Source organism: Rhinoderma darwinii, chromosome 9 (genome assembly GCF_050947455.1).
Source record: "Rhinoderma darwinii isolate aRhiDar2 chromosome 9, aRhiDar2.hap1, whole genome shotgun sequence".
Taxonomy (NCBI): Eukaryota; Metazoa; Chordata; class Amphibia; order Anura; family Rhinodermatidae; genus Rhinoderma; species Rhinoderma darwinii.
The window spans coordinates 77,056,744-77,071,980 of NC_134695.1; the positions used below are offsets into that span (position 1 = coordinate 77,056,744).

Genomic DNA, 15,237 nt, shown 5'->3' on the forward strand with positions numbered 1-15,237 from the left:
AGGTGATTACATGTATGTGCGGTGTGGACTGTCTTCTAGTACAGGTGATTACATGTATGTGCGGTGTAGACTGTCTACTAGTACAGATTATTTCATGTATGTGCGGTATAGACTGTCTACTAGTACAGGTTATTTCATGTATGTGTGGTATGGACTATCTACTAGTACAGGTGATTACATGTATGTGCGGTATGGACTGTCTACTAGTACAGGTGATTACATGTATGTGCGGTATGGACTGTCTACTAGTACAGGTGATTACATGTATGTGCAGTGTGGACTGTCTACTAGTACAGGTGATTACATGTATGTGCGGTATGGACTGTTTAGTAGTACAGGTTATTACATGTATGTGCGGTGTGTACTGTCTTCTAGTACAGGTTATTACATGTATGTGTGGTGTGTACTGTCTTCTAGTACAGGTGATTACATGTATGTGCGGTGTGTACTGTCTTCTAGTACAGGTTATTACATGTATGTGTGGTATGGACTGTCTACTAGTACAGGTGATTACATGTATGTGCGGTATGGACTGTCTACTAGTACAGGTGATTACATGTATGTGCGGTATGGACTGTCTAGTAGTACAGGTTATTACATGTATGTGCGGTATGGACTGTCTAGTAGTACAGGTGATTACATGTATGTGCGGTATGGACTGTCTAGTAGTACAGGTGATTACATGTATGTGCGGTATGGACTGTCTAGTAGTACAGGTTATTACATGTATGTGCGGTGTGTACTGTCTTCTAGTACAGGTTATTACATGTATGTGCGGTGTGTACTGTCTTCTAGTTCAGATTATTACATGTATGTGCAGTATGGACTGTCTTGTAGTACAGGTTATTACATGTATGTGCGGTATGGACTGTCTAGTAATACAAGTGATTACATGTATGTGCGGTGTGGACTTTCTTCTAGTACAGGTTATTACATGTATGTGCGGTATGGACTGTCTTCTAGTACAGGTGATTGCATGTAAGTGCGGTATGGACTGTCTACTAGTACAGGTGATTACATGTATGTGCGGTATGGACTGTCTTCTAGTACAGGTGATTACATGTATGTGTGGTATGGACTGTCTACTAGTACAGGTGATTACATTTATGTGCGGTATGGACTGTCTTCTAGTACAAGTGATTACATGTATGTGCGGTATGGACTGTCTACTAGTACAGGTGATTACATGTATGTGCGGTATGGACTGTCTACTAGTACAGGTGATTACATGTATGTGCGGTATGGACTGTCTTCTAGTACAGGTTATTACATGTATGTGCGGTATGGACTGTCTACTAGTACAGGTGATTACATGTATGTGCGGTATGGACTGTCTTCTAGTACAGGTTATAACATGTATGTGCGGTATGGACTGTCTTCTAGTACAGGTTATTACATGTATGTGCGCTATGGTCTTCTAGTACAGGTTATTCCATGTATGTGCGGTGTAGACTGTCTTCTAGTACAGGTTATTACATGTATGTGCGCTATGGTCTTCTAGTACAGGTTATTACATGTATGTGCGGTATGGTCTTCTAGTACAGGTTATTCCATGTATGTGCGGTGTAGACTGTCTTCTAGTACAGGTTATTACATGTATGTGCGCTATGGTCTTCTAGTACAGGTGATTACATGTATGTGCGCTATGGTCTTCTAGTACAGGTTATTCCATGTATGTGCGGTGTAGACTGTCTTCTAGTACAGGTTATTACATGTATGTGCGCTATGGTCTTCTAGTACAGGTGATTACATGTATGTGCGGTATGGTCTTCTAGTACAGATCAACTACCTGGAGTCACGTTGCATTGCTTGCCATTATATTTGCCTTCTCTTCTATGTGCTCAGTAATGTGTTAACGCCATGAATACCTCCACTGATGTGGCCCTGCTGCTTGTCCATGAGTGTAAACTTATCTTACATATCATGTAATGCCCATATAATGATCCTGGGACACGGATGATGATGATGATCCACATGTTATATATGAGATAATTATAAGCAGCTGATCAGCCCGGCACTTCCCTCATCCCCCAGTAGTTGCCGCTGGACACAGTTAATAATATTTTGGAGATCACCAGGTGACCGGTATACTTCAGCTGTAGGGTCCCCAATAATGAGGTCACAGCGCTGGCAGGCAATACTGGGTCATGATAATTATACTCAAACATCACATGCTGCTTTATGGAGAGATACAGGAGCCGATTCATTGCTTCAACTAACACGATGAGCCTGGCGTGGACTGGAAGCGGAGAGCCGGTTACCTGCCGCTGCACTACTACCCCCAACATCTTGTATGCATTACATGTGTCAGAAACTGCAGCCAGGAAGACCAGGGCTATTCCACAAAGATTTGTGCCCTCAGGGATGACAGATAACTTTTCCATAACGGACACTCGACTTCATATCCACAACTACATGAAATAAGAGGAACAGTCCATGAGACAGCATGCGGCTCCTCTACAGGGCAGAATACATGACACATAGAAGCACACACAGGGTCTATGACTTACATTAAGTGGCTGTCCTTCCACTGCTCAGAGCTGCGTTCTGCTATGACGCCGGTCAGAACTTCAGAACTGGATGGCATACCAATTCTCACGCCGTCCCAAGCCACGAGGAGCCAATGTCACTGCCGAAAAACCACAGCCAGTTAATATTGCCAAAGCATCATGATCCAGGCATATAAATGAGCATCCTGCTACAGGGCGGGGAGGGGTCTCCGGGGCCTACAAAGCAGTACGGGACCCCAGGGTAACCCAATGATCTAGGTCTACAGGGCAGTACGGGACCCCAGGGTAACCCAATGATCTAGGTCTACAGGGCAGTACGGGACCCCAGGGTAACCCAATGATCTAGGTCTACAGGGCAGTACGGGACCCCAGGGTAACCCAATGATCTAGGTCTACAGGGCAGTACGAGACCCCAGGGTAACCCAATGTTCTAGGTCTACAGGGCAGTACGGGACCCCAGGGTAACCCAATGTTCTAGGTCTACAGGGCAGTACGGGACCCCAGGGTAACCCAATGTTCTAGGTCTACAGGGCAGTACGGGACCCCAGGGTAACCCAATGTTCTAGGTCTACAGGGCAGTATGGGACCCCAGGGTAACCCAATTTTACAGGTCTACAGAGTAGTATGGGGCCCCGTTTACCCAATCTTCTGGGTCTATATACAGGACACTAGTGTACCCCAGGATTCTGAGTCTGGAGAAAAGTGCAGGACACTGGTGTTACCTAATGTCCCAGTATATTGCTGTGCCCTGGCCTGAGAGAGCAGTATAATATTCCAGCGTAGGATCCAGAGTCCCCCAGGCTTGTACGTCTAGAGAGAAGTGCTGGACCCCTGCACACCCCTGTGTCCCCCCTGCGGCTCCAGGACTCACTGAGAGCCCGCAGCCAGTCAGAGCATCATGCCACGGGGAGAGAGAGTCTCCGTCCTGAGCAACACTGGGGCATTGTGGCCACTCTCACACTTGACAGTAAGTTATGAGTCCTTTGTGAGCTCAAGGGAAGGAAAACAGAGATCGGAATTTGGCAGGAAAATATAATACAGAATTCTCCTGTCTGTGGAACCTGCAGCTTTCCCCCCTTTGGTGAAAACAATCAAGCATTGTTGAAAAAAAGAAAAGCAAGTTTGACAGATGAAATATAGTGAGGCCCCTTTTAGGAAAACAGTAAACAAAAGCAGCATTGAGGGCCAATGTCTTATCCTGTATAGATGGAGGCGCTCCCAGCGCGGCACCCGACAAACACCGCCGACAAGTCTCCCACACTGCCATTTAACCCCTCCACTGCCACTGAACCTCGTACGCCGGGGGCCGTAAGGGGTTAACGACGACCAGATGAATAGAAGAGGACGCCAGCGGGAGAATATCGTGCTTTTCTTAGAGAAACGAGATACAATAAGTAGCTAAAAGAGACTCCAAATGAAAGACAAGCCAAGAGAAGTGTCATTGTTTACTATAAAGAGCGAATTCTGTGCGCGACAGGAAGAATCGGACACTGGAGATCGCTCTATACAAATATGAAAGGACGGAAGCCATTGCTGGGGATCTCACTCTCCCTCCAGCGCGGTCTTCAGTGAGGTCATTGCTGGCAGGAGAGATGAAAATAAACGTGTCCTCCAGTAACGACGCTCCGGACATCTGGACCGGCAGCAAAAGATAGGAAAGAAACATTTTATCTGGTGATTCTGCACTTGGGGCTCACGCGCACCACCGGAAAAACTTTCCTTAATTGTGGACCCATTCATTACCATTGGCCGTGGACACCTTTCCGTATCGCTGCGGATATGTGTCCGTGCCGTAGAAATGTTTTTGAATTTCCGGAACATGTCCTATCTTTTGCATTCTAGGGGCCGTGCTCCCATACTTTGTATGGGAGCGCAGCCCGAAACTGCAGGCGGCCGGCCGTGCCCTCAATCGCGGGCCGTAATTATGGGCACGGCCGTGTGCATGGGGCCTAAGAAGGAACCCTCTCACCGATATAGCGCAAAAACTGAACCCTGCGCAGCTCATTACCATACGATAAGAAACGAATTAAGAAAATAAATTCAATTACTTTCAGGTGGAGGAACCTAGAATACCCGCTATTTATCATTTGACCAAGATTCACAAGGATAGTCATCCCCGGACACCCAATTATGTCTGGGCAGACAGTCCCACTGATTGGGGCGATACATGGTTTTGAAATTGAAAACCTCACTCCACCAACTAGAATCCCTTGTGTTGGACACCGGTCACGTACAATCCAAGATAAAACTATTTGTCTATTTCAGACAATTACGATATGATGTAACCGGTAACCACGAGACACCACAAAAAAGCAAAATGAAGATCGAGGTCCAAAGACAAAGTCCAAAAAATGGCGAAATGAAATCAAAAGCAAAAAGTGTCACTAATACACCTCAAAGTGATCCACCTCCGGGACTGTCCTCCCCTCAGCTTGTAGTAACCGTGAGAAATAGGTTATTCAGGCCAAACCTCCTTCCAGCGTTTGCTCCGTTCAGAAGCGCGTCTCCCCGGACAATTGTTTACTAGTCGGATTAGATGTAGAATCTTTATATACATCGATTTCTCATGCGGATCAAAACAAATTCATTATTAATATGCTTCAATTTGCCCTTACGCATAATTGTTTCAGGTGGAGGGGTCGTCTTGTGTCCCGTCATTCGTGCGCCTCCACCTGGGGTGTTGGGAAACGGCGACGATCTTTCCTTGTGAACTATTTCAGCGGCATGTTTCATGTGGGCTACGCTATATAGATGACTTATTCATCATATGGACTGGCACCCCTGAACTATTACAAACCTCTCAATATTAATGAACTCAATATTCACCTCACCTACAACTACAGTGACTCGAGATTCGCTTGTTGGATCTATCGATCAAAAGGCGCGGTAACAGAATTCATAGTATAGCACAAAGCCGTCGTCCACGATCACTCTTCCGTGGCAGCCCCACCAGACTATTCCTCTGATCACATAGAAAACCATCAGAATTTAAAGGTGAAGCGGCTGAAAATATCAAACGTGGATATAATAAGGCCCTGCGTGCCGATACTGCCAAAACCTAGAATTAAACCAGGCCTGGATAGCACCCAGAAGAAATTGTGGTTTATTTCCCGATATGGTTGTCATTGGGATGCCCTGTCTGACGACACTAGGAAGATGATTGGTGATGTCCTAAGTATGACCCCTGGACGAGCACCAAATCTTCCCACACGCTGGTCAGATCTGAACCCCGGATATCTACAAACAATTCCTCTCTAGGTCTTTCCAATCTCCCCTTTTGGTTTATCCTTTATGGCCAAAACACAACAGGGGTGGTAACCGGGATCGGAGACTTCTACAAAAGGAGATGAAGTGGATCCCTGGGTTATAAACAGACGCCTATGGTCCTGAACACGGAATTAAAATTGATCACGTTCTTGTGGATGCGGCACGGGGCCCAGGTCTCGGCCCTTGCGACTGTTTACCAGAGTTTGGTTGGAGTCCTGGTACCCGCGCCCCGTATAACTGACATCGACACCAACCTTACTTCTACGTTATCATAAGAGACTTGGGGGGTTTTTCCTTTTACTTTTTACGCCACGAAAAACGCAGTGAAGAACCCGGCAAGCAGAGCGCAGGCAGGTCAGATTCCTTCAGGAATTTTGAGGCAGATTTTTCCTCGTGTAAAAAACTTTATGTGAACAGGGCCTTACGCTGGCATATATGACTGCCTGCCTTCTCTGATACTCCTGGTTTGATTTGCTCTGAAGTCGTCACATAATCGCGCCATAAGCTTTCGTTCTGACATCATCCCGTTCTGTCCTCGGTGGATCATGCTGAGCGGTTTGGCGTTACTGCCTCATGAATTTTGTCCCTGCCGCTGGTGGGGAGAGGGACCCCCGGCTGCTCCATCCACTTATTTCTGGGGTTCTCGAGGTGGAAAGTCATTCTCTAACGAATTCTCCTACACGGCCGGACTGATTGTGGACCAGACCGGTAAAGTGGGACATTTCCATGCCATGTCCTTTAGCTGCCGGTCGTGTCTGTATTATTAGGTTATGTTTCAGGCAAAAACAGCTCCAGAATTTCAGCATTTTGCATGTACTCGCATTTTTCGCGCCGTCCATTACAGACGTAATTGGAACTGTTTTTCAATGGAGTCAATGAAAAACGCCTCCAAAAACGTCCAAAGAAGTGTCCTGCACTTCTTTGACGCGGGCGTCTTTTTACGCGCGCCGCCTTTTGACAGAGACGCGTAAAATTACACCTCGTCTGAACAGAACATCGTAACACCCATTGCAAGCAGCGGGCAGATGTTTGTGGGCGTAATGGAGCCGTCTGAAAATAGGCCGTGTGAACATACCCTGAAGGTGAGGCTGGAGCTGTCAGTATTGCTGCATTGATGGGCCGCTGCGGGTGGTAATCACTCTGACCAGACGGGCACAGTCCCGTGGAATACCTCAATGCCACACTCTATTGGTTATTGTACACGCAGGTAGCAGGGACTTGCCAGGACTGGTGCAGTCCCCATGGGCTATAAGCAATGTCACTGGTCTATACTCCAGGACATTTTACGGCCTTTTGACGATACCCCTGAGCGCCGCTCTCGGCTGTCCGGGACTGTGCAATATCGCCATGTAATATATATGTCGCTCACCGCCAGCTTGTCTGTGATTTCCAGCGCGGTTCAGGCCGGTGATGTTTAGTAATATAGTTTGATCGCTTTCGAGATATTCCCACTATTCAGATTATGGATCGTGAATTGTCGCTCACATGGCCAGACAGTTATGAAATATATGGGAAGACGTTTCCTATTTTTGCATTACGTGAGAATCACCAGGAACTTTCTTTCCTATTTGATGAAATAAAATCTGAATTACTCATCACCTCCGTTTTCCTGGTTCTTATTCATACATTATGAGGGGTGGCCCTGTAGCCATTGTACGGTGTCAGTAGATCGATCGTTTCTGAAGCTGCGAAGTATATATAGTCACTGAGAAGTATACACGCGGAATCTATTATGGACTATTCTCCAGACATCTAGATGGAGCCTGCAGTGTAAAGAATGGAGGTTTTTATTCTAGTTATCATGGCTGCGTCCTGAATACATCTGTACTGGAATTGTGTTCCTTTTAAATGTCTTTAAGAATATGCCCTCCCCGTGTGATATAACACGAGCAAACGAGTATTCCCAATACGGACAAGAGGAGGAAGTGCATTTACATTCATTCTTATAGGCCAGGATGAAAACCTCCATTCTTTACACTACAGGCTGCATCCAGAGAACTGGAAAATGCAGCAAATGATTGTTTATATTAGAAAGTGACTCTTTACAGCCAAGCAGCTTTATTATAAAGGTTTCCGATCCTTCATCTCCTGCCGGTAACATCTAATACTTTACTAAAGGTCTCAGCGTGGAGCGTCATCCTGCCGTGTGCGATCACGTCGTGTGTTCAGTGACGGCCGCTCAGGGTCTCAGGATCCTTATTAACCATTTGTAATCTGGCTCATGTCCTTTCATTGATTGGAACAGATCACTTATTATTTTGAAAGATACGTTGATGTGTGATTTTTGGTGTATGTTACTTTAAGAAGATGATGAAATGTTGCAGCGGACGTCGGGGTGATGCCCGATGGGTAGATACGTTAGTGTAGACGTCAGGACACACAATACAATCAACCTAAACAACAATGTGCGTGTATCTAAATGCAGCTACACGTATCTCAGCCATTGCCCCGTGACTCTGCGTTCTCCCTGTACAGCGCGGATGTAACGGGGTCGATGGACATTGCGTCTAATCAGATTCACAGTATTAATATCTACATTACACACCAGCGTGAGAAATAAGAAGTTGTACTGTGCATTCCTAGTCGCACTGGTTTAACACCCCTGAAGAGCCACAGATTTCAGACTGCTGGACTTTGGTAACGGTCAGGGCATGCTGGGAGTTGTAGTTTCCCCACTGCTGGATAGCCACAGTTTTCTGACTACTGTTCTGCAGCGATTCTGTGAGAACATGAGAAGGGACAAGCGGTTACGAGTCGGCTGTGAAATATCAGGACATTTTCCACCCTCAACAAAGACCTCAAAGACGAACCTTCAAAGGACGAGTGCGAGTCAGAAAGTGTCCTAAAAAAAGGGGGCGAAGTACAGCTAGACCCCCGATAATTCGAGACTGCCCTATAATGAAGATGTGATGGATTTTCTTGGCCACTCGTTTGCTGTGCGTCTAGAGGGAGCCCCGGTAATGAGTGTGAGGTCATGCTCAGCACTGCTCTATACTGGTGCACGCTCCTCTCCAGGGGTGGCTCAGGAGCAGAAATCCACATTCCACATCAGCCTGATTGAGTGTCTATGCGTTCGCCAGATGCCAATTGTTCTGGGCTCTGAGTGACGTGACGGCTCAGACATGACTAGCAGCAGCAACGCACTTAAAACCACATGTGTTCAGCCAGTTCAGTAATTGTTCGAGAAGGACCACAAAGCAATAAAGTCCCAGTTAGGATCGAATGACACAGGCCTTGCACTTCGTTTGGAAAACATGAAGCGAGCGTTTTGCTGCTGCTACACCCATGTACAGCCATCATTGTGCGCGTGTCAGTCTGGACGCCAGTCAGGCCGCACCTCAGCCGGGCATTCTACACCGAGGCACCGTAAGAAGAAGAATAGAGATTCCTGCGGGCGGGCGGAGGATTCCTGTCCTGCTGATGAGATGCTAAACTAAATATCAGAAGGCAATATCCGAGCCGGACAGCCCGAGCCCCGGCGCAGCACCGTACGCTCCTTTTCTAGTCCGCGATGTTGAATGCTTCTCTAGTGATTGATCTCAATGCGTTTGGCCTTTCTTAAGTCAACACCAAGTTACGAGGAAGATAAAGGTTTTTCCTCGTTGATTATACAAAGTATGGCATTGTGGTTTGCAGAAGGTCACCCCGGCGGTTACAGAACCCCCTCTATATTAAATCCTATGAAAAGGTGAACGTTAATTATTCGTGGACATACAACGTTATATCCCCAGAGCGTCACCTGCTGCTGAACATTATCCGGATTACGCCTGTCATGAGTCAGTCCCAGATTCCGGAATCTCGCTTATTATTACAGATTATGGGATGTCTATCCACCTGTCTCTATTCCGGGGAGTCAGATCACGTTACTCCAAATCCCTTTAGTCGGAGTTCACAACTCGTTTTTGTTGCGCTTTCAAACGCTGTCCGAAACTCATCTAAAGTTTCTTTATAGCATGGCCCTGGGCCGCTCTGTAGTGCAGTAATAAGCTCCTCCCCTCTGGGCCGCTCTGTAGTGCAGTAATAAGCTCCTCCCCTCTGGGCCGCTCTGTAGTGCAGTAAAAAGCTCCTCCCCTCTGGGCCGCTCTGTAGTGCAGTAATAAGCTCCTCCCCTCTGGGCCGCTCTGTAGTGCAGTAATAAGCTCCTCCCCTCTGGGCCGCTCTGTAGTGCAGTAATAAGCACCTCCCCTCTGGGCCGCTCTGTAGTGCAGTAAAAAGCTCCTCCCCTCTGGGCCGCTCTGTAGTGCAGTAATAAGCTCCTCCCCTCTGGGCCGCTCTGTAGTGCAGTAAAAAGCTCCTCCCCTCTGGGCCGCTCTGTAGTGCAGTAATAAGCTCCTCCCCTCTGGGCCGCTCTGTAGTGCAGTAATAAGCACCTCCCCTCTGGGCCGCTCTGTAGTGCAGTAAAAAGCTCCTCCCCTCTGGGCCGCTCTGTAGTGCAGTAATAAGCTCCACCCCTCTGGGCCGCTCTGTAGTGCAGTAATAAGCTCCTCTCCTCTGGGCCGCTGTGTAGTGCAGTAATAAGCTCCACCCCTCTGGGCCGCTCTGTAGTGCAGTAATAAGCTCCACCCCTCTGGGCCGCTCTGTAGTGCAGTAATAAGCTCCACCCCTCTGGGCCGCTCTGTAGTGCAGGGGCCCAGGGCTGACAACACTCAAGGGACCCATGACTGACAACGCTCAAGGGGCCCAGGGCTCACAACGCTCAAGGGGCCCAGGGCTGACAATGCTGAAGGGGCCCAGGGCTGACAACGATGAAGGTGTCCAGGGCTGACAACGCTGAAGGGGCCCAGGGCTGACAACGATGAAGGGGCCCAGGGCTGACAACGATGAAGGGGCCCATTGATGACAACGATGAAGGGGCCCAGGGCTGACAATGCTGAAGGGGCCCAGGGCTGACAACACTGAAGGGGCCCAGTGCAGCTGCACTATTTGCAGAATGATTAAAAAGGCCCTGAATGATGAAGATTTTACACTGCATGTGAACAGAGTTTTGTTATACCCCAGTCACATGTATTGTACTTTAGTTGTGGATCTTCAGGGCGCAATCCATACAAAATATAGCTTCTTCCCAAATGTAAAAAAAAAATGTTTTAAACATTTTAAAGTCCTATAAACAAGCCTATGAGAAAAACGTAAAGAAAAACAAAAACAAAAACACAACATACCCAGAAAATCCGATCTGGCCACAGCGTTTTGACTAAAATGCAGTGAAAAATCTAAAACAACACGAAAAATGCAGTATGTTAATCCAGCCTTACAGTAGAGGCTCCATAGTGTGACTGCTCTTACAGTAGAGGTTCCATACTGTGACTGCTCTTACAGTAGAGGTTCCATAGTGTGACCGCTCTTACAGTACAGGTTCCATAGTGTGACTGCTCTTACAGTAGAGGTTCCATAGAGTGACTGCTCTTACAGTAGAGGTTCCATAGTGTGACTGCTCTTACAGTAGAGGCTCCATAGTGTGACTGCTCTTACAGTAGAGGTTCCATAGTGTGACTGCTCTTACAGTAGAGGTTCCATAGTGTGACTGCTCTTACAGTAGAGGGTCCATAGTGTGACTGCTCTTACAGTAGAGGGTCCATAGTGTGACTGCTCTTACAGTAGAGGTCCCATAGTTTGACTGCTCTTACAGTAGAGGGTCCATAGTGTGACTGCTCTTACAGTAGAGTGTCCATAGTGTGACTGCTCTTACAGTAGAGGTTCCATAGTGTGACTGCTCTTACAGTAGAGGTTCCATAGTGTGACTGATCTTACAGTAGAGGTTCCATAGAGTGACTGCTCTTACAGTAGAGGGTTCCATAGTGTGACTGCTCTTACAGTAGAGGTTCCATAGTGTGACTGCTCTTACAGTAGAGGTTCCATAGTGTGACTGCTCTTACAGTAGAGGGTCCATAGTGTGACTGCTCTTACAGTAGAGGCTCCATAGTGTGACTGATCTTACAGTAGAGGGTCCATAGTGTGACTGCTCTTACAGTGGAGTTCCATAGTGTGACTGCTCTTACAGTAGAGGGTCCATAGTGTGACTGCTCTTACAGTGGAGTTCCATAGTGTGACTGCTCTTACAGTAGAGGCTCCATAGTGTGACTGCTCTTACAGTAGAGGCTCCATAGTGTGACTGCTCTTACAGTAGAGGTTCCATAGTGTGACTGCTCTTACAGTAGAGGGTCCATAGTGTGACTGCTCTTACAGTAGAGGGTCCATAGTGTGACTGCTCTTACAGTAGAGGTCCCATAGTTTGACTGCTCTTACAGTAGAGGGTCCATAGTGTGACTGCTCTTACAGTAGAGGGTCCATAGTGTGACTGCTCTTACAGTAGAGGTTCCATAGTGTGACTGCTCTTACAGTAGAGGTTCCATAGTGTGACTGCTCTTACAGTAGAGGTTCCATAGTGTGACTGCTCTTACAGTAGAGGTTCCATAGTGTGACTGATCTTACAGTAGAGGTTCCATAGTGTGACTGCTCTTACAGTAGAGGGTCCATAGTGTGACTGCTCTTACAGTAGAGGTTCCATAGTGTGACCGCTCTTACAGTAGAGGCTCCATAGTGTGACTGATCTTACAGTAGATGTTCCATAGTGTGACTGATCTTACAGTAGAGGTTCCATAGTGTGACTGCTCTTACAGTAGAGGCTCCATAGTGTGACTGCTCTTACAGTAGAGGTTCCATAGTGTGACCGCTCTTACAGTAGAGGTTCCATAGTGTGACTGATCTTATAGTAGAGGGTTCCATAGTGTGACCGCTCTTACAGTAGAGGTTCCATAGTGTGACTGATCTTACAGTAGAGGTTCCATAGTGTGACTGATCTTACAGTAGAAGCTCCATAGAGTGACTGCTCTTACAGTAGAGGGTTCCATAGTGTGACTGCTCTTACAGTAGAGGCTCCATAGTGTGACTGTTCTTACAGTAGAGGCTCCATAGTGTGACTGATCTTACAGTAGAGGTTCCATAGTGTGACCGCTCTTACAGTAGAGGTTCCATAGTGTGACTGATCTTACAGTAGATGTGCCATAGTGTGACCGATCTTACAGTAGAGGTTCCATAGTGTGACTGCTCTTACAGTAGAGGTTCCATAGTGTGACTGTTCTTACAGTAGAGGTTCCATAGTGTGACTGTTCTTACAGTAGAGGTTCCATAGTGTGACTGCTCTTACAGTAGAGGCTCCATAGTGTGACTGATCTTACAGTAGAGGCTCCATAGTGTGACTGCTCTTACAGTAGAGGTTCCATAGTGTGACTGTTCTTACAGTAGAGGTTCCATAGTGTGACTGATCTTACAGTAGAGGGTCCATAGTGTGACTGTTCTTACAGTAGAGGTTCCATAGTGTGACTGATCTTACAGTAGAGGGTCCATAGTGTGACTGCTCTTACAGTAGAGGCTCCATAGTGTGACTGCTCTTACAGTAGAGGTTCCATAGTGTGACTGCTCTTACAGTAGAGGCTCCATAGTGTGACTGCTCTTACAGTAGAGGGTTCCATAGTGTGACTGATCTTACAGTAGAGGTTCCATAGTGTGACCGCTCTTACAGTAGAGGCTCCATAGTGTGACTGATCTTACAGTAGAGGGTCCATAGTGTGACTGCTCTTACAGTAGAGGCTCCATAGTGTGACTGCTCTTACAGTAGAGGGTCCATAGTGTGACTGCTCTTACAGTAGAGGTTCCATAGTGTGACCGCTCTTACAGTAGAGGCTCCATAGTGTGACTGATCTTACAGTAGAGGGTCCATAGTGTGACTGCTCTTACAGTAGAGGCTCCATAGTGTGACTGATCTTACAGTAGAGGGTCCATAGTGTGACTGCTCTTACAGTAGAGGTTCCATAGTGTGACTGCTCTTACAGTAGAGGTTCCATAGTGTGACTGATCTTACAGTAGAGGTTCCATAGAGTGACTGCTCTTACAGTAGAGGGTCCATAGTGTGACTGCTCTTACAGTAGAGGTTCCATAGTGTGACCGCTCTTACAGTAGAGGCTCCATAGTGTGACTGATCTTACAGTAGATGTTCCATAGTGTGACTGATCTTACAGTAGAGGTTCCATAGTGTGACTGCTCTTACAGTAGAGGCTCCATAGTGTGACTGCTCTTACAGTAGAGGTTCCATAGTGTGACCGCTCTTACAGTAGAGGTTCCATAGTGTGACTGATCTTACAGTAGAGGTTCCATAGTGTGACTGCTCTTACAGTAGAGGCTCCATAGTGTGACTGCTCTTACAGTAGAAGCTCCATAGAGTGACTGCTCTTACAGTAGAGGGTTCCATAGTGTGACTGCTCTTACAGTAGAGGCTCCATAGTGTGACTGTTCTTACAGTAGAGGCTCCATATTGTGACTGATCTTACAGTAGATGTGCCATAGTGTGACCGATCTTACAGTAGAGGTTCCATAGTGTGACTGCTCTTACAGTAGAGGTTCCATAGTGTGACTGATCTTACAGTAGAGGTTCCATAGTGTGACTGCTCTTACAGTAGAGGTTCTATAGTGTGACTGTTCTTACAGTAGAGGTTCCATAGTGTGACTGTTCTTACAGTAGAGGTTCCATAGTGTGACTGCTCTTACAGTAGAGGCTCCATAGTGTGACTGATCTTACAGTAGAGGCTCCATAGTGTGACTGCTCTTACAGTAGAGGTTCCATAGTGTGACTGTTCTTACAGTAGAGGTTCCATAGTGTGACTGATCTTACAGTAGAGGGTCCATAGTGTGACTGATCTTACAGTAGAGGCTCCATAGTGTGACTGCTCTTACAGTAGAGGTTCCATAGTGTGACTGCTCTTACAGTAGAGGCTCCATAGTGTGACTGTTCTTACAGTAGAGGTTCCATAGTGTGACTGATCTTACAGTAGAGGGTCCATAGTGTGACTGCTCTTACAGTAGAGGCTCCATAGTGTGACTGCTCTTACAGTAGAGGTTCCATAGTGTGACTGCTCTTACAGTAGAGGCTCCATAGTGTGACTGCTCTTACAGTAGAGGTTCCATAGTGTGACTGCTCTTACAGTAGAGGTTCCATAGTGTGACTGATCTTACAGTAGAGGCTCCATAGTGTGACTGCTCTTACAGTAGAGGGTTCCATAGTGTGACTGATCTTACAGTAGAGGTTCCATAGTGTGACCGCTCTTACAGTAGAGGCTCCATAGTGTGACTGATCTTACAGTAGAGGGTCCATAGTGTGACTGCTCTTACAGTAGAGGCTCCATAGTGTGACTGCTCTTACAGTAGAGGGTCCATAGTGTGACTGCTCTTACAGTAGAGGTTCCATAGTGTGACCGCTCTTACAGTAGAGGCTCCATAGTGTGACTGATCTTACAGTAGAGGGTCCATAGTGTGACTGCTCTTACAGTAGAGGCTCCATAGTGTGACTGATCTTACAGTAGAGGGTCCATAGTGTGACTGCTCTTACAGTAGAGGCTCCATAGTGTGACTGCTCTTACAGTAGAGGTTCCATAGTGTGACTGCTCTTACAGTAGAGGCTCCATAGTGT

The 15,237-nt window shown here is 46.9% G+C and overlaps 1 protein-coding gene across 7 annotated transcripts in view; it reads right to left on the bottom strand.

Moving 5' to 3' along the window:
• Window positions 1-15,237, bottom strand: part of SOX6 (SRY-box transcription factor 6) — a 481,651-nt gene that overhangs the window by 318,060 nt on the left and 148,354 nt on the right. For all 7 annotated transcript variants that reach the window (XM_075838210.1, XM_075838209.1, XM_075838211.1 and 4 more), the window contains exon 3: window positions 2,511-2,629. In XM_075838210.1, coding sequence (XP_075694325.1) covers window positions 2,511-2,587 — 77 coding nt within the window. In that variant the 5' untranslated portion in view covers window positions 2,588-2,629. The remainder of the gene's footprint in view (window positions 1-2,510; window positions 2,630-15,237) is intronic.